The 20,690-nt window shown below is 43.2% G+C and overlaps 1 protein-coding gene across 10 annotated transcripts in view; it reads right to left on the bottom strand.

Annotated features, from left to right (window-relative positions):
- Window positions 1-552: 552 nt before the first annotated feature.
- Window positions 553-20,690, bottom strand: part of SATB2 (SATB homeobox 2) — a 184,478-nt gene continuing 164,340 nt past the window's right edge. For 9 of the 10 annotated variants that reach the window (XM_059702663.1, XM_059702661.1, XM_059702662.1 and 6 more), the window contains one exon: window positions 553-3,736. In XM_059702663.1, coding sequence (XP_059558646.1) covers window positions 3,272-3,736 — 465 coding nt within the window. In that variant the 3' untranslated portion in view covers window positions 553-3,271. The remainder of the gene's footprint in view (window positions 3,737-20,690) is intronic. The other variant, XM_059702665.1, reaches the window with a different exon arrangement.

Genomic DNA, 20,690 nt, shown 5'->3' on the forward strand with positions numbered 1-20,690 from the left:
GTTTTTAATTATAAACAGAAAATATTCACTAGAAAAATAAAGCAGCAAGCCCATAAATACATCTTTATGCATTTGCTCGCGGACGACAGAGCATTTGGATACACGGCTCTCCCGGTTGCCAGCTCCAGGATGCGAGCACGTGTGCGTTTAGAAACACACAGAGAGGAACATACACTCACATGCACATTCAAGTCCATGCATCGTACTGGACTCTGGCATCTTTAACTTAGAGTACCGCTGTCGGTTTTTCCTTTTAATTTCAGAGAGGAAGGGAGAGGGAGAGAGAGATAGAAACATCCATGATGGGAGAGAATCACTGATCGGCTGCCTCCTGCACACCCTCTACTGGGGACCAAGACCACAACCCGGGAATGTGCCCTGACCGGAAATCCAATCGTGGCCTCCTGGTTCATAAGTCGATGCTGAACCACTGAGCCATGCTGGCCGGGCCCACTGTCTTCTTTCTAAAATAAAGAAACGGGTTTTCCTCACCAGCTCTCACTCTACATGAAGGTGAATTGGCAAAGGCAACGCCCAGTAGAATACCTGACAAACAACGTCATATTTATTGAATGCGTTTTATTTTAACAACCAAAAAATTCTAACAGCCTAACGATGCACATAAGTTAAAAATTAATTATCACTTAGTGATAACAAAGATAGCTGATTTACATGGAAAAAAGAACATTTACAATATGTTAATCCTTATTCACATTGTTGATACCGCAATAAAACACAATTTGTTTTTCATTTCACACACACAAAAAGGCGGGAAATTGTGCTTTGTCAAGAGGCACTACAAGAGAAAGTTTCTTCTTCCAAATAGATATTATATGACAGATATTGAATAAATAGACATATATGCATTGTAATTCGCAAAGATCTGGCAAGACCACAGGCTAAAATGCCCACAGATTCACTTAGAACCACTGCAAACTTGGCAGTGAAATTAAAAAATAAAAGGCAAGACTTAGCATTGAAAAATACCTAATAAATTTTTGGTTGAAGTGTAAAAGATACCAAATGCGGATGCCATCCATCGATGAACCACCTTGTAAGAGCTTGGCAAATCAGTTTCCGTTACGTGGACAGAGTGACCTTCAGCGACAGTGTAAGAAGACAATTTGGAGAGAGTAACTCGGAGATCAGGGGGCAGCCGCGGCCTTTCTGATGAAAGCCGCAGCGCGCTACAGGAGGAGGGGGGCTGGGCCCAGGCTTTAACCGCAAACAACCATTCCTTCGCAAAGGTATGTGATGCTCGTGTGGAGATCATCTTTTCAACATCGGTATTGGGAAAAGTACAGGAACATGTCCCTTTAAAAACTCCAGAGGTTACTGAGCAGCTAGAATTAGCTTGTATTGCAACGTCTTCTCCCTGTATAGTGTAAGTTCTGAGTTAATATCTACACATAGAGGTTTGTTTTTTTTAACTCCTACCTCTTATACCTTTCAAATATATAAATAGTATTAACAGTTATATTACAATGGTTGTGTAGTAAACAGAAAATAACTTTCAAAGTGATATTGCATGAGGTCTTTGACAAGGTTGCATGAGAACACAACTCAATAATAAAAAATAAAAAAATCCAACGGTGTGGGGCTGTCCGCTGGCCACGATGAAGCCGGGTCAGGCTCACCAGGCCGGTCCTGAAGGTGAGGTCTCCTCTTGCACTGACGCTAATGGAAGTGGGCAGCAATGCTACGAGTGTTTCTGAGAAGAAGCTAAAGGTTGGGGAGCTGTGGCAGAATGCAGCTCTCCTGCTCATTCCACTCAGCAGCCCGTAGGCATTCATTCTGCATTAGGACAAGTAACTGCTGTGTAGGGAACTGGGAAAACGTTTCTGATGGTGACAAGCAGGCGACGCCACTGCAATTGTGTCACCTGCTCTATTGCTTGGAGCTGCACAATGACTCAACCCGGGGGTCTGGTGAGGGCTGCCACGCGGGGGCTGCGAGAGCAGGAATGAGAGTGTTTGGTCGGGGGGACGGAATGTGCAGGAGGGAGAGGAAGCCCAGAGTGAAACAAGAGTGGGAAATGCCTTTTGGGAGACGGATGGAGATTTATTTGAGAGGGGGCCCTTGAACTGGGCAGCAACTTCTTTTCTAACTTAACGTTACATTGAACTATTTTCTATTTAAAAACAAAAACAAAAAAAGACAAAAGAAAACAGCAACAAACAACTTTTAAATGAGCAGGCTTATTCATTTTAAGATTTGAAGCCACGAGCAGGTAAATAAATTTCACAACAGAATGTGGCTCATACTATGAATTCCATATGTCCAACATCAAAATGGCGTTTCATCAAGACCACGCTAATGTCCAAGTTTTCTCTGTACCGAATTTCAGGTTTACTCGTCTGGAATTCCACAGAAATACATCTGATCACTAAAGCAACGACAGGTTGAATAACGGAACATATCGAGTCAGTTTAAGTGTGCATTGTGTCTTTAAGAGTAATTGGACTTGTATCATTTAAGGTGCCCTGATTTTCTTTTCCCTTTACCTTCTTCTTCTCTCTCTCACTTTTTTTTTATTTTTTATTTTTTATTTTTTGGCAGTGTTGATTTATTTTGTTAAATACATACCTCAAAAATTACCCATCAAGCTGCCAGATAGGAAGCCATAGAATTCAAAAAAAATCAGGGATAAACACAGAAAATAAATAGGAATTCAAAAATAGTCACCCCACCCTGAGAGCAGGCCTGAAGTTTATCAAAAAGCCAAAGCGACTCACTGGGAAGTGGTTTTTTGTTTTTAATACATAAACAAGTCTCTTCTCCAAGAACTCATTTCACAGTCTCTTCTTTCCGGTTGTAAGGTTCTCTGTCCCATGCAATTTTCATATATATATGTAAATATATAGATATGTACATATACATATACACACACGCGTCGCTTCCTTCATGTGTCTCGTCCATCTTTTCCTCCCGGGACTGGCCCCCTGGCTCTTCGATGAAGTGCAAGAACAGCGAAGGCAGAGTCCCCCCGGGCCGGCATGACTGTGCTCCAGTCCGTGGTCGAAGTGTAACACTCGAGTGTCTTTGCCAAGGCGACCTCTGGTTGGGAAATACTGAACGTATTCACTCTACAGGTGTATCCTGTGCAACAAAGAAATGTCAAAAAAAAAAAAAAAAGGTAAGAAAAACCAAACAGACCAAAAAAAAAAAAAGGCAAAAATAAAATAAAGCCAAAATTTTTTTTTTTTAAAAAAAAGCAACGAGAACAGGAAATCCTTGGACCGATGTATTGCTGTGCCTGGCGGGGTTCACATTATCTCTGGTCGCTGTCCGCGGGCGCGGCCTTGCCCTTGTCCGCGCCCTCCTCCTCGGCCTCCACCTTGAACATCTCCTCCGAGCCCTCCTCGCTGTCGTTCTCCTCCGACTCCGTCAGCAGCTCCTCGTCCTTGTACTCGGCCACGTCCACCGCGGCGCCCAGGTGCTCCTTGAGCTTGCCGTGGTGCTTCACGTGGTACCGCTGGTTCTGGAAGAACTTGATGATGGTGTGCTTGGGCAGGTCCAGCTGCGCCGAGAGCGTGTGGATGGCCTCCTGGTCGGGGTACAGGCCCACGTCATGGATGAAGCTCTGCAGGATCCCCAGGGCTTCCAAGGAGATCTTGGTGCGAGACCGGGGCTTTTTGGCACAACTGTCTTCTGCGGGCGGCGGCGGGGGCGGGGCCTCCTCGCGGGGAGGGGAGCTCTCCTTGGCAGCCTGGGCCTGCTGCCTGTGAAGGACCTGCTGGTTCAAAGGAAAAGGGAGTTAACATGGGACTCGCCATGTGACCTTCGCCGCCGAGGCATCATCCTCTGCACGATGGGCTGTCCGTGCAGCAGGGGCGCGAGGCTGTGCTCGCCTGGACGCTCGGGCCTCCAGAAAACCAAAAACACTGCTGGGGATGTAGACTCACATCTACAAGAGGTTCGTAAGAGCCCGGCCCGGGTGACTCAGTGGTTGAACATCAACCTATGACCCGGGACGGAGGTCATGGGGCGAATTCCGGTCGGCGCACATGCCGGGCTTTCGGGCTCCATCTCTAGCGTGGGGTGTGCAGGAAACAGCCGATCAAAGGTTCTCTCTCATCATTGATGTTTCTCTCTCTCTCTCTCCTTCTCCCTTTCTCTCTGAAATCCCTAAAAATGTTTTTTAGAAAGAGGTTAGTCGTAGTGATGTTGGCAGATATTTACATTCTGAGGCACAAAGACGTTGGTCATGGTGGCCAAGGTCATTTGAATTCAGGCAACCTGGCTCCAGAGTCCTCCTTGCAGTTAGCCAGCATGAAGTGCCTGCTGCCTCCCTGAAAGCCAATGGCAAAGAAACCGGACCCAGAGGAACATGTGGGCTCTGCAATGACAACCCATGGGTTCAGGTCCAGATGCTTCCACTTAGCGGGGTGTCTTCATGCAAGACACTGACCATCGTTAAGCCCAATCTCATCCCCTATAACAGAAGGATGAGACTACCTTCCCAGGGGCGTGGCAACAAGGAGTAAATGGCACAATGTAGGTAGGAACAGTGCCTCTCGGAAATCAGAGGCTGACAAACGTGTCCACTGAAGGGCCAGAGAACAAATACTTTAGTCTCTGTTGAATGGCTCAACTCTATCTTTACAGCATGAAATCAGCCGTAAGTAATATACACACAAACAAACATGGCTACGTGTCAATACCATTTTATTTACAAAAACAGGTGGCAAACTGAACGTGGCCCATGGGCCATTGTTTATCCACTCTGGCTTCGGGCCGACTTCCAGTGAATGACAGTCAGTGCTATCATCAGCCTCACGATCACTCTTAGAGGAAGCGTGGACATTGGAGCCAGAAAACCAATCCTTCATAAAACTGGGAACTTTTCTGTATTTTCTCTTGGCTCTGATGTTGATCCTTATGTATATATTTTTAAATAAAAACTTCCCCATGAATTTAAAGGTAAAACTGTTTAGGAAATTATGAATTTTAAATGACTGTTTCATACTCATATAGGTGACTTTCTCAATGTCACTATAAACTATTAATCCTGTTTTGTACACATTGTCTACTTTCTGCATTTTTACCCTTAATATCAAGGTTTTCTAGTTGTAATTAATTTAAATTTCTGTTTTATCTTTACCTATCTTCCACTTATTTTTTTTAAAGCTAGTTAGGCAAGCTTTTCTTTCTTTTTTTTTTTTTTTAATCCTCACCCAAGGATATGTTTTTTCATTGATTCTAGAGAGAGGGGAAGGGAGGAGAGAAACACCCATGGGAGAGAAAAACATCATCAGTTGTCTCCCCTATGTACCCCAACACGGGGACTAAACCCACAACCTGGGCCTGTGCTCTGACTGGGGGTGAAGCCATGGCCGTTCTGGTGCACGGGATGGGGCTCAGAGCACGCCAGCCAGGATGGCAAGCTTATTCTTGGTCTTCTTAATGACGTCCCTCCACATAGAATAATCCCCCTTAATATTTATTTATGAACTTACTTACTATGACAAAAAAGGGAGCAATTCAGAGGAAGCAGTCAGAACCACTCCCTGCACTGTAGTCATCAGCCCATGTGAGAAGGGTCATATGGGGGGAGGGCTTCTGGGAGAGGGGGCAGGGCATGGATCCTGAGAAGGAAGCTCAGCTCTGCTCACGCCTCGCAAGGGCAGCAGCGATGTTGTGGAACGAAGAGGCGCACATGGTGGCCCCACTATTGTGAAGGCAAAGACCACATTTCTCCTACCCAGATCCTGCCTAACTTCCCGGATCTTGCCAAGCCCTTCAAGAACAGTGAGTGGACTTTCTAAAAAGTAAACACACGTTTCTCCTCTCACCATTCTCTCCTATTTTATACCATCTTTTTCATGTTAAAGTAACACGTTCAATACTTTGCAGAGTTCAGGGGGAAGTCCGTCTAATCAGTGCTGAAGAAAACATGTCTAGTTGCATTAAGGAATGACTGGTCCCACCACCCTCACCACCATCGCCGTCACCACCACACACTACCCACGTGACCCGGTTTCCTTTTTAGCCATAAAACCTCACCATCAAAGCAAGTGTTTCAGAAAAAAAATCGCTGACATTTATCCTCGTCTTAGGGACCATCTGATGAGAAAATAACTTCCCAGCAATGGGAAAATGCCAGTCTTTCACACAGAATTTAACAAATATTGGGGCAGATGAAATTGTTACCTACGATAACGATAAAAGAGGATGAAACTTTTCAAATAGTAATTGATAATCAAGCGACAATCAAGACAACAATCAAATCTAATGCAAATAAGAATATCTCATTCTAAGCTGACTGCCGGGAGTAAAAAGGAATCTGAAACAGAGACCAGGAAACAGTGGCTCAGGAGGTCCCTGTGATGTTGGCCAATTAAAATGAATGTTCCTGGCGTTTGCTTTATCGCTTTCAACTAAGAGCAAACTCGTGTGGTCTGCCATGGGAAGCTGGCGTCAGCAAAAAAGTGAGCCCCATTACTTCAACACCCTAATTACAGCAGCAGGAGATGCGGAGTGGCGTGGTGGGCCGCACTGCCCACGGCAGCCTTGATGGCAGGAAGACCCTGCCTCTGAGGTCAAAATGTGGGCGGCCGGGCCCTGCAATAAATGAACCCCCATGTCAACAGGTGAGGGGTGGGCTTTCCGGTGAGCGAGGGAGATTGGAATTATGTATGGAATATATACATACTCAAAGATCAGACGCTCAGGCACGAGTACCCCCTATTAGAGCAATTGCATTAATTGGAAAACAAAAGAGAATTAAAATGCCCCATTTTCTAAATTATGCTTGCCTTCTGTAGTAAAAGTCAGCACAACGGTTCCATTTAATTAAATCATCAGATTGGTTCTTTAGGGGTTTTCCATTGTGCACTGGTTAGATTTAAAGAGATTTTTCCAAAACTCTACTTGGAAGTTACTGTAATCTTTCCGCATGACAGGGTTTGTCCCCCCAGCAGGCCCGCACCACCGCCCTGCTTCATTAGGACACAGCAGTGGCAACACATGCACACGGGAAGCCACACATGAAACAGAAACAGCGGGGATCACAGCTGCCCTTACTGACTGTGTCCTCTGTGCCAGGCAGTGCTGAGAACTGCACGTGGACGACGTTTATCAACCTCCCGGTGCAGCAGGGAAGTGCTATTTGGACCAAGAACAACCTGAAAACACAGAGCATCTCGGGAAACACTTTCCATTGGAAATGAAGACCACCAGGTGCGGTGGGCTGAGAAAGCAGGTGTCCAAGGAACAATGCCAGCCCACCACAGGAGAGAAAGATGTTTCTCAGAGAAGTAACAGCAGTAGACATCATCCACAAAGTGGACTCTCTTGTTTCCGGTCAATGTTCTCTAGTGAGTTGGGCAGCATGGCACTGTTCCATGAACAAGGTTAAGTGGTATTTCTAGCATCTTTGAAGTGATAAGGAAAAATAGAGATTGACAAAATGAGTAGCTCTAAGGTTAGACTGTCTTACAAGTCACCAAAAGGGCCTACCTGAGGTTTTGGGGGTTTTATTATTATTGATTTTGTTTTTTGAAAGAGAGAGACAGAAGAAGGGAGAGGGAGAGAGAAACACTGATGTGAGAGCAAAACATCAATTGGCTGCCATAACTCTATAGTTGACTTTTCAATACGACAATTTGGGTTAATAGCACGGAAATTTCTAATTAGCTTCAATAATAAAAAAATAATAATGATGATGGCATTAGTAGGTGGTAGCATTCATAGAAAGAGTATTATGAGTTAAAAACTAGCTTAAATGCTGTAAATATATTTTATTTTCGCAGTAACGCTGGAGGTAGGTGTTTTTTTACCCCATTTTATGATGAGGAACCTGGAGTTCAGAGAGTTCAGGTAATTTGTCTGGGGCCATGGAGCTTGTAAGTAGCAGAACTGGGATTCTAAAACTTGTCTGTCTGCTTTGAAATCCAATGCCCTTAAACGTATGTGCTCCTGCCTTCTGTGAGCAAGATTGCATTGGAAAACTGAACAAAGTCTCTAGAGCAAAGATGGCAGACCATAAACAAAACATCAGGTAGCAATAACTACTATAAGCAAAAATAGAGCAATAGATGAGGAGAAGTGAGGGGAGGGGACATTATTTTAGAAACAGTGACTCAAGGAAGCCTCTCTGAGGAGGAAGCATTTGAGCAGAGGCCTGAGGGAGTGAGGACCAAGCCAAGAAGAAGAGCATCGGACACAGGAAACAGCCAGCAGAAGGGCCGGAGGCAGGAAGACACTCAGTGTATTTGAAACATCAAGGAGGATACCACGTTAGAGCTCTGCCATCCAACAGAGCAACTACTAGCCACACTGTCTGTTCACATTTAGAGTTAAATTAACTGAAACTAAAAAAGAAAAAGCTCAGTTCCTCAGGCACATTAGCCACTTCTCAGGTGCTTGATGACCACACTGTGCAGTACCATCTTGGACAGCACAGACAGGGCTCATTGCCCTCCTCACAGGAAGTGGTGGTGGGCAGCCTACACTAGACGGTGCAGAGGTGGCCTTGGCCAGAGCAAAGGACCTTGGCATCTACCGTCAGGGTGGTGAACGTCCTCACAATGAACTGCAATCATAATCAGCCCAAAATATAGTGGGACGTGAAACTGCCACTATTACTAGAGAGAAGAGAAATATTCATCTATCCACATGTGAAGTAAGAAAAGCTCAGTTTGTAAGACATTACTGGACTTTCAAGGGCCTTCCACAAATAGCTACGCTATCATAAACACAACCAGGAAGATGCATGGGCATTCTCTCCTCAAGAGAATGGTCAATTTACACTTAGCTGACGGCTACCCTTTTCATCATACATGCTTAGCATGTCTAAAAGAAATTAGATTTAAAACAATCAACCTTGGGTCAAAAGAGTAAAAAAGGATCCATTTATCAAATATTTATGGAATGTCTATAATAATTGAACCTATTAACTTACAAAGCTTTCTAATAAGGAGTCCTATCTTCAACAATTAGGTGTTTATGAATAGGTTATGGGTAGGACATAAACAAATAGAAAGTTAAAAGCCTAAGTTCCTTCTAATTTATTTGCTGAAATCTCCCTGGTCTAAATATGACATACATGTACATAAAAGGACATGAAGATGTGACAAAAAACAAACAATGTTGTAAATATACTCAAAATAGACATCAGCTGCAGAATGAGACCCAAGCCTCCTTGCCCAGTGATGAAGTGCAGTCAGAATACGGACACGCCATTGTCTGCCCTCAAAACTGAACATCTTGAAAACACAGCGACAAAATGGTACCATGACAAAATCTGAGGAAGATAAAGCAGTGCTTCTTAAACCTCTCAGTGTTCAAATACATTTTGAGGGCTTCAATGAAAACCAGCTGGGAGTCATGTGTAAAATATAATGGTTTTTGCCTGCAGGGAAGGAAGTGAGATCTTGAATGATTAAGTTGAGGAAAGTATATAATTCACTGTATCATTATGGGGTGAAATGGATTACTTATAATAAGCCAAGACTTTGTGGTCTTTTTATAGAGAGAAAATGAGAAATGATTAAGGAGGTGACTGCAGAGGGTGGCTGATCCAGGGTGGCAATAGGTTGAAACAAACTTGCCCAGGTGGTCGCTGCCACCTCCCTAGGACAAGTCCCACCCGGAGAGGTGAACCTCCCCGAGCTCAGGGCTGATGCATGTCCACGTGCACATGAGATGAGGACACAAACAAGACGGCTTTGTTGCATTTATTTTGAGTTAGTATCAGAATTACTTGGACTGGTTTACTCTTACCGCATTCTATGATGGCAGAATGTAAAAGAGTTGACCCAAAAGAGGAAAGCATTCTTCCACTAAGAGTTCCGAGAGGAATATATTTAACAGATGATAACAACTGGTTGAAAGACCCTGTGCGTAACTCAATTAGACTTTGTTAAATGAATGAATGAATAAATTCTGTTATTTAAAAAAAATACCATATATAAAAAATACCATATAACTTGAGATATTTGTCTTAAATTTCAACAACCCAGTGCTACACCCTAATATTACCCTTTTTTCTAAAGCATCATTTAAGACTATCAATTTTGGCTCAAAAATTCAATGAGGAGAACTTAGCATTAATGATTAATGATGAATGTAAATACCGTATATCTATCTCAACGATTGGACTGTGACCTACACACGGGCATGCCATATGCCTGGCACGCTGAGTGCTCAGGTCCTCTGTGCTCTGTGGCACTAAATTAACTCCATATCCTCTCTACTTTCAGACCAGTTATTATTCTTGTTCTATGCATCTTACTATTTATTTTTTACAAACTATGTTTTAAAAGTAAAGAAACTTTACTCATCATAGAAACTTACATTTAGTGTGTATAGGAGAGTATATATATATACATACCATTTCTTGTATTAAAAAAACAAAACAGCAACAACACAACAAAACATACCGGGGCATGGTATAACCCATAAGATGATTGTTATAGAAGTTGTGAGCAAGAGTTTGGGGGTCACAAAGTTCTGGTTTTGAATCCAGCCTTACTCCCAAAAGCACATCTGTTTACTAGCCTGGTGAGTCTGAGAAAGCCACTTTGCTATTCTGTAACATCTTTCATGTAGCGATATGAGGAATACGCGAGACAGTGCATGTTAAGTTCTTAGCAGAGTTCTTGTCATAAGGTTTTCATAAGTAGTTACTACCATTATGAATGAAAAGAGGATTTAAGAATCAGTAGTATACTGCCTCGTGTATTTTTCTATCAATTGTGAGTCATCGACAAATTCAGAGATTTCTTTCCTTTCACACCAAAAATCAACAGATCTGCAAATAGAGGTGTCAACCAATAAACGCTCTGGTTTCTTTTGCTCATACACTACCTCTGTCTTTGATCTTTAACATGCCACCTAGCACACGGGTGTTGCCTCTTAAGCAGCTGTTACATTAAATTATACTTCACAGTCACAGTCCTGTGGGAGGCGACACCTTCTATATACACCGCCTGGGCTCCCCACCTTAGGAAGACATCCTTTGTCAATGGTTCTCAAAATGTGGTCCAGAGACACCCGGGAGGATCCCAATACCCCATGAAGACGTCCATGACCTCAAAACTATTTTCATGGCAGAACTAAGACAGTATTTGCCTTCTGATCGTGCTGAAATTTATACTGACGGTGCAAAAGCAGTGGTGGGAACACTGCTGGCCTGTTGGCATAAATCAGGTCAGCGGCATCAAGCTGCATCTAGCTATATTCTTCACAGCCACACGCACAGTAGAAATGCCACTTTCATGTAAGAAGGCCCTTGATGATGTAGTAACATATGATGAATTATATTAAGTCCCAATCCTCGAGCATACCTTTTCAAAATACTCTGCAGGAAGAAATGGGACGCACCTCTGAAGGTGCGAGAAGGAAGATGGGTGATGGTGGTCATGAGAAAGAGCATCATTTTTATTGGAAGGAACAACTAACAGACAAACTATGGTTATTCAGAGTTGGGTATTTGGCAGACATTTCCTTAAAAGTGAAGTAAGCCTGTTACTTCAAGGAAAATATCTGAGAGTATGTGTGGCCAATGATAAAAATGGATCTTTCAAGCAAAAATTCAAATTTAGGAAAACTTGTAGCTGCCATTATAAAATTAACAGCTCCCCACAATCTTAAAACTTTCCTAATGATATTGATGGTGATTTAACAATTCTTTAAGGTGTCCTAGAATGGAATATGTCAAAATTTAGATCTACATAACTCAATATTTTCCAAATGACCAATTCATGGTATTGTGACATCATAAATAGGTAAAAGAAACATTCAAAGTGCAAGGCAAATGAATGAGTTACAAAGTTAAAAAAATATATATGAAAAGTCCATCAATATGATTTTAGATTCTAATTGGCAAATATCCTGTAAGAAACCACTTGTAGAGTTTTGCTATAATATCAAAGAAGAATATTACCTGGGGAGGCTATGAATATATTCCTTCCCTTTCTAACTGCATGTCTGTGGGAGTCTTGCTTTTCTTCATTTACTTGAACCAAAACCATATATTGTGTCAGAATGAATGAAAAAGCAATTAGGAGGATCCAGTTAAGCCAGATATTTAAAAATATTTACAAAAAATATATAATCCTATGGTACTCTTCTCATTTCTTTGTTTTAGAAATAGTTATTTTTTTCATAAAAATATATTATTTATACATATCACATATTCTTATACTTATTTTAAAATTAAACATTTTTTAAAATTTCTCAGAATTAATTTCTACTATGGTAAATACTCACAGTTAAAACACATTATTGTAGTTCTCAAAAGTAAAAGTAAAAAGGGATCTGGATACCAAGAAGCTTGAAAATTTCTAAAATACATGAATCACACTCAACATATAGGCCTGTCATTTTCCTAATGAAAATCAAGCACTTCACTATAACATTCAAAATGGACCCCACAGTGTAAGACATCCTTATCTGAGCCAAGTCCCCGGAAACATCTTAGGGAATGAATGTAAGAGAAATTACACGTGCATTATGACTGGTCTCTTGACTTTATCACTCAAAGACATTTTCACAGGCAAACCATTCTCCAAGAAACACAATTCAGACTATCTCTAAGTCCAAGTGATCTTACTTGAGTTGGCTCTTCTGGTTGTAATTTCACATCCTAACATTATAAGACTTATTAAAAACCATGCTTTAGTTTTTGTTGCTTTTTTTGGATTATACAGTATCCTAAGGTCAAAACTCAGGAAATCTGTTATTAAAAAAAAAAAAAAAGTATCCATGAAGTGATGACAAATTGCAGACTACAGGTGTTAGATTACATTTTTACTCCAGGCAGGTTTAATATAAGTCGGTCTCCTTTTACAATTGCTCTTAGCACATACAGCTATAAGAAGGGGATTGTTTTAAAAAATTAAAAAAGGAGAGAGAGAGAATAAGGAAAAAAAAGAGCAGTGCTCAATAAAAGAAGATCGTGTCAAGAGAAATCAATACAAACAAGCAAAATGGTAGGAAGTCTGACATGGAAATATGTGTTCAATTTCATCCAGCCTTAGTCTGAGTTTCCTTTAATATTGTAACCAAGATGATATTGGGACATCATGTATGTTTTTAATGCAGCTTAATAATTGCTTCTCAAAATAAACACTTTGGACAAAGATAAAAGCACTGTGACACAATAATCTGTTAGAATAAACTTGGGTGTTGGAAAAAGCCTAGTTCTTAAAACAGCCTTTGGCTTATATCATTTCCTCTTTGGTAACAAACTGAGAACAACTGATGCTAACAACTGTGGGATGGTTTGGGTAAAAAAAAAAAAAAAAAGGGTGGAGTGCAATCACTGATCCGACTATTGGGAGTGGCCAGAGTGTCAAACACAGAAGAGGTAGCAGCTGGGTAGCGGCTCCCGCACTGTAAGAGACGAGCTGACAGACAGGAAATTAAGCAGAGTCAAGATGAGCAACTATGTCTCAATCAAATAGACATCATGCAGCTTAACAAACAACCATTTCTCCTGTTAGAATGTAAAGAGGCCAAGCATGGACATGTCTTGAATCTAAAGGCAATGATACCTTTCCCTTCATCAGCATCACTGATAGTACGACCAACATTCTACCAACAGGACAGACAGAATCCGTGCGATGACTCAGGAGGAACAGGCTCTTCAGAATGGTCCAGGCCATGGCCATGTATCCTTCTGCCCAGGAGAAACCATCTCCCATCCCACCCACCCCAGTTCCACTTGCTTGGCACCCATGGGCATTCATATCCTCCCTGCTCCCATGCACCCCCACCTCCTTCATAGCGTCTTCTCAAAACAGAAGCATGAACAGAGAAGACCCAACTCTTTAAGGCCAGACTGAAGGTACAGGTACCACTAAAGTGTCTTTAAAGACTTTATATTTGTGTTAAAATGATTAAGGACTAACATGGACATGGCGAGGACTGGCAGTTACCTCTGGAATAATGATTTGAAAACAAATGCATGACTTGCTTCCTAGGTATAACCAAGAAAAAAGCGGCTGTTGCACCATCATGATTGAAAAAAAGGGTCTAGTTCAAGTTAAAGGTAACCCAGGTGACTAAACAAAGAGGGTAAAAGGTTGGGATCACTTGAATACCAGGAATTCATCATGTATTAAAAGAGCCAATCTGAAAATGCATAATACCACATCGATAGCAAAGGCCAAGAGAGGAAGGTGTGGGAAGGGTTTGGGATAAGGATGACCCATTAGAATTGTTAGACCGTGGGTCCAGCTGGCGAAAATAATTCTCAAGGTCAGAAAAGGCGTGACCCGAATGAAAACAACAGCCAACGCCAGTGATACGTGACTCGGTGAGCTCTAAATTGTGAATTTTTAAAACAGATTCAAAGTACGATTTAAAAGATAGAATGCAGACACTACTTCAGATCAATACATTGCATCCAGTAAGTTTAACCAGAGCAGGATTTTGGTTCCTGTTATATGAAAACATGTTACATTAAATGGAGGCAGAGAATACATGCATTTTCCTAAGTACAGATATCATGTAGCCAACCCAAGAACTGTGTCAATGAAGATTTAAAAATGATTCCTAAGATAAAGCTAGAGTCAGAACTCAAACCACTTCCAAATCTGGTATTTATAAATCCAGTGACAAAAATAGTAACTTGAAAATGCCTCTTTGGTAAAGAATGACCTAAAAATGAGGATAACATTGGGAAAAGTAATTATATATACTTTAAGTCACAGAATCTCAATAAATTATGTGAGCATCACTGAAAGAAAGCATTACTCTTCTTGATTTACACACTCACTATACAATGTGACTTGGGGGTCAAGTTCCTATAACTATTTAATCATAGAATTAGGATATTATCAAAGCATTTACTGTATTTCAAAATGTAAGTGGGTACTGTTGCATTTATTCTTCAAAGGAGGAAATGAATACATGAAATTGAGCTCTGGCCCCAAGTCACAAACCCCAGAGTCTAACCTGCAACATACTCTTGCTGCTGCTTAGGGCTAGGAAATGAAGAAAAACACAAAAGTATGCTCCATTTCAATTTAAGTTTTGAGGACAATTTCATTTTGGTGTGAATAAATATCTTCCAATTAAAATATAAAAATAACCCTGGAAACCACAGAGGGTACTATTCAGTGTTTCAAGTTAGGAATTACAAGTGAAGACAAAGAAGTCAGAAAAATTGGAATACATGATGGAGAAGTTCCCCTCCCACATGCTAACCCCACTTTTAAAAAAGCACAGACCCCATTTCATCAAGATGTCCTAGCACCAAAGAGAGAGAGAAGTCCTGACGAAGCTCAGCCAGGACTCGGGCGAGGCCTAACTATCCCCTAACTGTGATGACCCTAGTGACACTGTAGTTCTGTCCTCTCCCAGCTTCTTAAAGAGGAGGATTTATTAAATTACTTAAGGAGAAAGTTTGGATTAGATTGTTTACTTGGGGCAGAAAAAGAAGAAAGAAGGTAACCCATGTGTCCGAGGCCTCAAGGAGGCTCCTGGGAATCCCGGGATGGGCCGCATTTCCTGCATAATTTTTACAGTCGGGGCATGCAGAAGTCAGAACCATCTGACAGCTATGGTTAGTGAAAATATTAGACGTTCGCCAATAAAATACTACCTCAGCGTATTTCTTGCTTTCTGGATGTAACCACTTAATGACAGGACTTAAGAAAACTGCGCTGTGTGGATCAAACACATAAAAGCACAAATATTCCTTTTATAGAAAGCGAGCCTTAGGCAGCGCATTATAACCAACCCCTCTGGTGGAAGACGGAGTAGCCAGCACCAGCACATGCTGACATTGTGGTGTATTATAACCTCATGTCCAAACTGGGTAAACAGAGTCAAATGATCAAAGAAAGGCCTTCTCCTTGGCCAGCCGTAAAGTGGAGGCCACTGATCCCCAGGGCGTGGCAGCGAAGATTCCCGGAGGCTTAGCCGTGAAAAGGTGTCAGAGGAGAGCTTATCAAACTCACGTCATTTCATCAGAAACCGGCTCCCTTGGCATGACTGTCTCTCAAGAGAAAAGGAATATGGAAAGATGAAACGACAGGAGGTAGAACTTCCCAAAGGCTAATTCTGTATCATTCTTTTAAAGTCTAAGCCACTTTTAATTAATGTGCGAGGATGCTGGCTTCACACCCTACCACGTGAACGGAACCAGGGATGGGGAAACTGTGGCTTCTAAACTCGGTGGCAAGCGCACCAGGTGAGATGGAAAGCAGACGGGCCAGGGGGTGGTTTCCTCAAGAAAATGAATGTCAGTCTCCCTCCCAGCGCGCCAAGATGGCCACTGGGAAGGGCAATGCTCAGCTCCTCGTTCCCTGGCGATTCCTTTCCCCACAGGAAGCCCGGGGTCTGCACCTGCAGGTGAGCCATGTGCCCGCGGGCGCGGCCGGCCCAGCGGCATCCTTATCGGCTCAGACGCACAGAGCAAGTCCCCCGGTGTCTCTGAGCCTCAGCTTCCTGAGCACACAGGGTGGGCCAACAGAAGGCTCACAGTTGTCCGTATGGAAGAGAATGCCACCGTTAATCAATAATAATATGAGAATACACTCTGCTTCTCCAGCTCATGGCTGCAAGCCCCCTGCTGCCCACCTGTGTGGCTGTCCTCAGGGACCAGAACTGCCAGGCATTATACTTTCAGATGGGAATGTGCTTCTGGGTGGATTTAATGGAAGAGCTGAAAATGCTGCACAAAACAAAGCTACTTACAGATGCCAGGGGCCGGGAGGTCATCAGGAACGCTGGCTGGTGCTCCAGACGCTGCCCCCGAGGTGCCCCTCACCCGAATCCCCACATGTAGTCAAGCCCTGGCTGCTGACCAATCCTGAATCTTAAACACGTCTGGGTAGTGTCTCCCTCTCCGCACTCACTCCATTGCTGTTGCTCAGGCTTTGACCATTGATGGCCTGAATGACTATGACTTCCTCCCAACTGGCCTCCTGCCAGGGCCAAAAGAGAGCATCTTCCCAAAGGCCTCCCGCGGCCCTAAGACAGGCAAGGCCTCGGGGCTTCCGAGGAGGCTCCTGACCCGGGCCCCGGCCCCGGCCCCCAGCCCCGGCCTTGCTCCTCCACCCCGCCTCTCGGGCTGCCCTCGGACCCCACAGCTGCGGCCGCCACGCTATGCTGCGGTGCCCCTCCACCTCGGGCCTCTGCCGCCCCTGCACCGGGACAGCTCCTCTATGAGGATTCTGTAAGTGCCCTGGGCGGGCCTCCTCCCGCTGGCTCTCGGGTACATGTGCCCCTGCTTTGGGCTTTTCCTCCTCTGCCCCACTTCCAAGCTGGGGGTTGTAGTCATCTGTCCTGCACCTGTCTCGCCACAAATCTGTGAGCTCCTGGGGAGTGGATGCTGTGTGACCTCCACCTCCACACGCTTGGCACTGCGCACAGGTCAGGCTCTGTGTCTGAGTGACTGAAACTCAACACTGGTCCTCCAAGGTCCGGAATCGTCTGCACTGGTGACAGAAGTGCCATGCAGACCAAAGTCTTCCTAAAATTTAGAGCATGTCTTCAGCTCCAAGGGGAGGAAAGCAGTGACAAGGTAGATGGCCGCTCATTGAAAAATACACTTATCACCAAAAAGAGCTGAGTGACAGTCGTTTGTGATAGTTATTAAATGCAGACATATACTTTGAATAGGCTAGTAATATCATACAGTGATTCATGCAGTTCTATACCCCAAAATTATCTCATTGAAAATCACCGACACTCAGAGACATACGTGCAGTTTGTGACTGTCCTCAGGGCTAAAAGCTGACATGTTTATCGGTTTGCCTCACTCCCTCTCCCCGGTCTGCAGAACTCACAAGGCCCTCAGCGGACAGCTACTATGATGAGGAAACCGCTGGAGGCAAGACAGCAAGGCAACAAAGAACAATGAGAGAATCTACAGAAGACAGAGAAAGGAAACCTTTTAAAAAGGTACAAGAGCCAGACGTATTTGCTTAAACGTGGGTCGCATGGATCACAGTAAGAGCCTGAGACACAGCACTTCTCAGCTGCACGCAGAAGGCTGCCTATCTACACGCCTTGGGAAGCACTCAGGTTTTCTCCAAAACACATACGAAATGCCAAATGGTTATTCTTGGAGTCGAATGAATGGCGTGAGCCCGTGTGTGGAGGAAGAAAAGTAACGGAGTGACTTCAAAGCATGTATGTTTGCCTCCACTTTGAATCAACCTCTGTAGTTCCTACACCACACAATCCAAAGTGAGTGAGGCGAACGGTTTCAAGTCGGGGCCAGAACCTGCCGTCGGCGCTTCCTGCCGCCTTTGCAACACAGTTAGATCTTATCAAAACGTGTTTTTAGAAGTATTCCACTGAAACCAAATAAACCGTGGAAGTATGGAAAATCTAGATGCTAAATAGAAGCCATCTCCTTCATACTGGCAGAGACCACAAAGCATTTTGGTCCCAGAGAACGTTTTTGCTCCATGGTGCGGGGCTTCTAAGGTGTTTCATAATTCCCCTCGCTGACAGCACAGTCAGCTCTGTCAGGGTCTCTGTTGGAATAATAATTCCAGACTGAGCAAAGAATTCTATCAAAACTCAATTATCGCATTAAGACACTCCGTCATGTGTTCCCTCAAGATTCCCAACTTTCTATTTCTGAAAAGAGAACAGATTTAATGAGATATTTTTCAAAGTGGAGCTGGTGAAGGGAATATTTGTGAAGAGGCACTGCCAAAAAGACAATTCACTGGGTAGGCACAGATAAGGCAAAATTTACCACAGACGCTGGAGCGATGGGTATTAAACAGTCATCTCCGAATAAACTCTACACATCCACGGGGCCCGGATGGTCTACGCCAGTGGTCGGCAAACTCATTAGTCAACAGAGCCAAATATCAACAGGACAACGATTGAAATTTCTTTTGAGAGCCAACTTTTTTAAACTTAAACTATATAGGTAGGTACATTGTTATTAACTTAATTAGGGTACTCCTAAGGCTTAGGAAGAGCCACACTCAAGGGGCCAAAGAACCGCATGTGGCTCGCGAGCCGCAGTTTGCCGACCACGGGTTGCCAAAGGTGGCACTGCCTAAAGGAAATCTCTAAGGTCAACTCGCAATTAACTGAAAGGTTTTGATTAAAAATGCTATTGACTGCTTTTATATCACACAGCTTCCTGCTTATTATATTTCATGGGCTAAGGAGGTGCCAAGACATTAAACTGTCAATAATCTATTAATACTGGACTGTTACACTCACTCTCCCCAAATCCGCAGGCAAAGTTCTTCAAGCCAAGTACCTGCTTGGCTCATGCAAATTCCTCAATATGGAAAACATCTCTTTATGAGCTCCCAGATTAAATGCCTAGGAGTGTTGACAAAATAGGACAAAAATATGCAGATAATAAATGCGTATTCAGGGGAGTTAAACTAACATTTGTTTTCTTAAGAAACTGCTGAAGGGATGGGGACTTTGTCATGGAATTGGGCTTTCTTTCTAAGCCATATTTAACAGTTTCTAAATTGAATGTAATAAACACTTTACGAAGAGAAATGAGAAGTTATTTAAAGGGAGGCTCATAGGTCCCTGCCAATCAGCATCTGGAAAGCAGTTATACGTTGGGGCAGGGTGGAGGGGGGGCTTTTAATGAATTTAATAGAGAAAAGCACTTCAATTAAATGCTGTCAAAGCGGACTGTATTAATGACTGCACACAGAGGAATTTCGAGCGGGCCAAGTTTATTTAGCAAAGAGGAACGGGGCTTTCAAAGCCTGCGAGTATTTATGTTTCCGCAGTTGCAGTACATCTAGAAGATGATGGTGGTGCCAAATAAAAGCGTTGAGTTATTAGATATGATTTTATTTATTGTGTATTATTAAAGCCTCAAAGGCCTCAGGGGAATTAATTTCATTTTCAAAATGAAACTCCGCGTCTGATCTGAAAGGGTTAAGGAGAGTGAATATTGGCCCCCATTTTTCCGTGCCCTGAGTGGCTCCTGGGGAGGACCCTGCCCAGCGTCAGCCAGTCGGCATGCACTTTGCAGCATGGCAGTGGCAAAGCAATCGATGACAGTATTTCTTCTAAGACTTTTTCTCCTGGTGTTTTTCTTTCCCAGTGATTTGCCACTAGACATAATTCATTCTATTACACATAGCAATAAGCTGAAAAATGACCAAAGCTCCTAAAAATCTCCATGAAAATTTGGCTGCCATAACTTTCTTAATGGAAAACACGAGCAGCGCAAACTTCGACAAAGGAAAAGGCATGGGGAGTTTGACTCGGGGCGAACAGGAGAAGAAGAGAGGTCTTCTTCAGTACCTGCTAGTCAGAGGGAGACCACAGAACAAGCCTATCATTAATGCTCATATTTTAAAAAAATAAACAAAGAAAATATGAGCCTTAATGCATGAAAGCTGTAAAGGATTGAAAAGCTGGTCTGGCTGGAAAATCCTACGTGTGTGTCAAAATGATTTTCTCTACCGTTTGTAAAAATGTAATTATCCATGATATGCTATTATCCACGATATGCTGCAAGGGCGAGGGATTTCAAGTGAAGGCACCGCGAGCCGAGGTCTCACGTCCCTGCCTCCACCATGTCTGTGCGATCACAAACCACGCCATGATTTACCACATCCTTCTCGCAGTTATATATAAACATAGATACACTTCTTCGGTCTGTCTTTAGATTTTAATTCAAAACATGAGGAAGGGGGAGGAGGGAAATGTGAGGATGGAGGAAAAGCGCAACACACAAAGCCGGGCACCTATTTCCTTGCGAGAGCAGGGTAGTGATCGCC

Source organism: Myotis daubentonii, chromosome 7 (genome assembly GCF_963259705.1).
Source record: "Myotis daubentonii chromosome 7, mMyoDau2.1, whole genome shotgun sequence".
Taxonomy (NCBI): Eukaryota; Metazoa; Chordata; class Mammalia; order Chiroptera; family Vespertilionidae; genus Myotis; species Myotis daubentonii.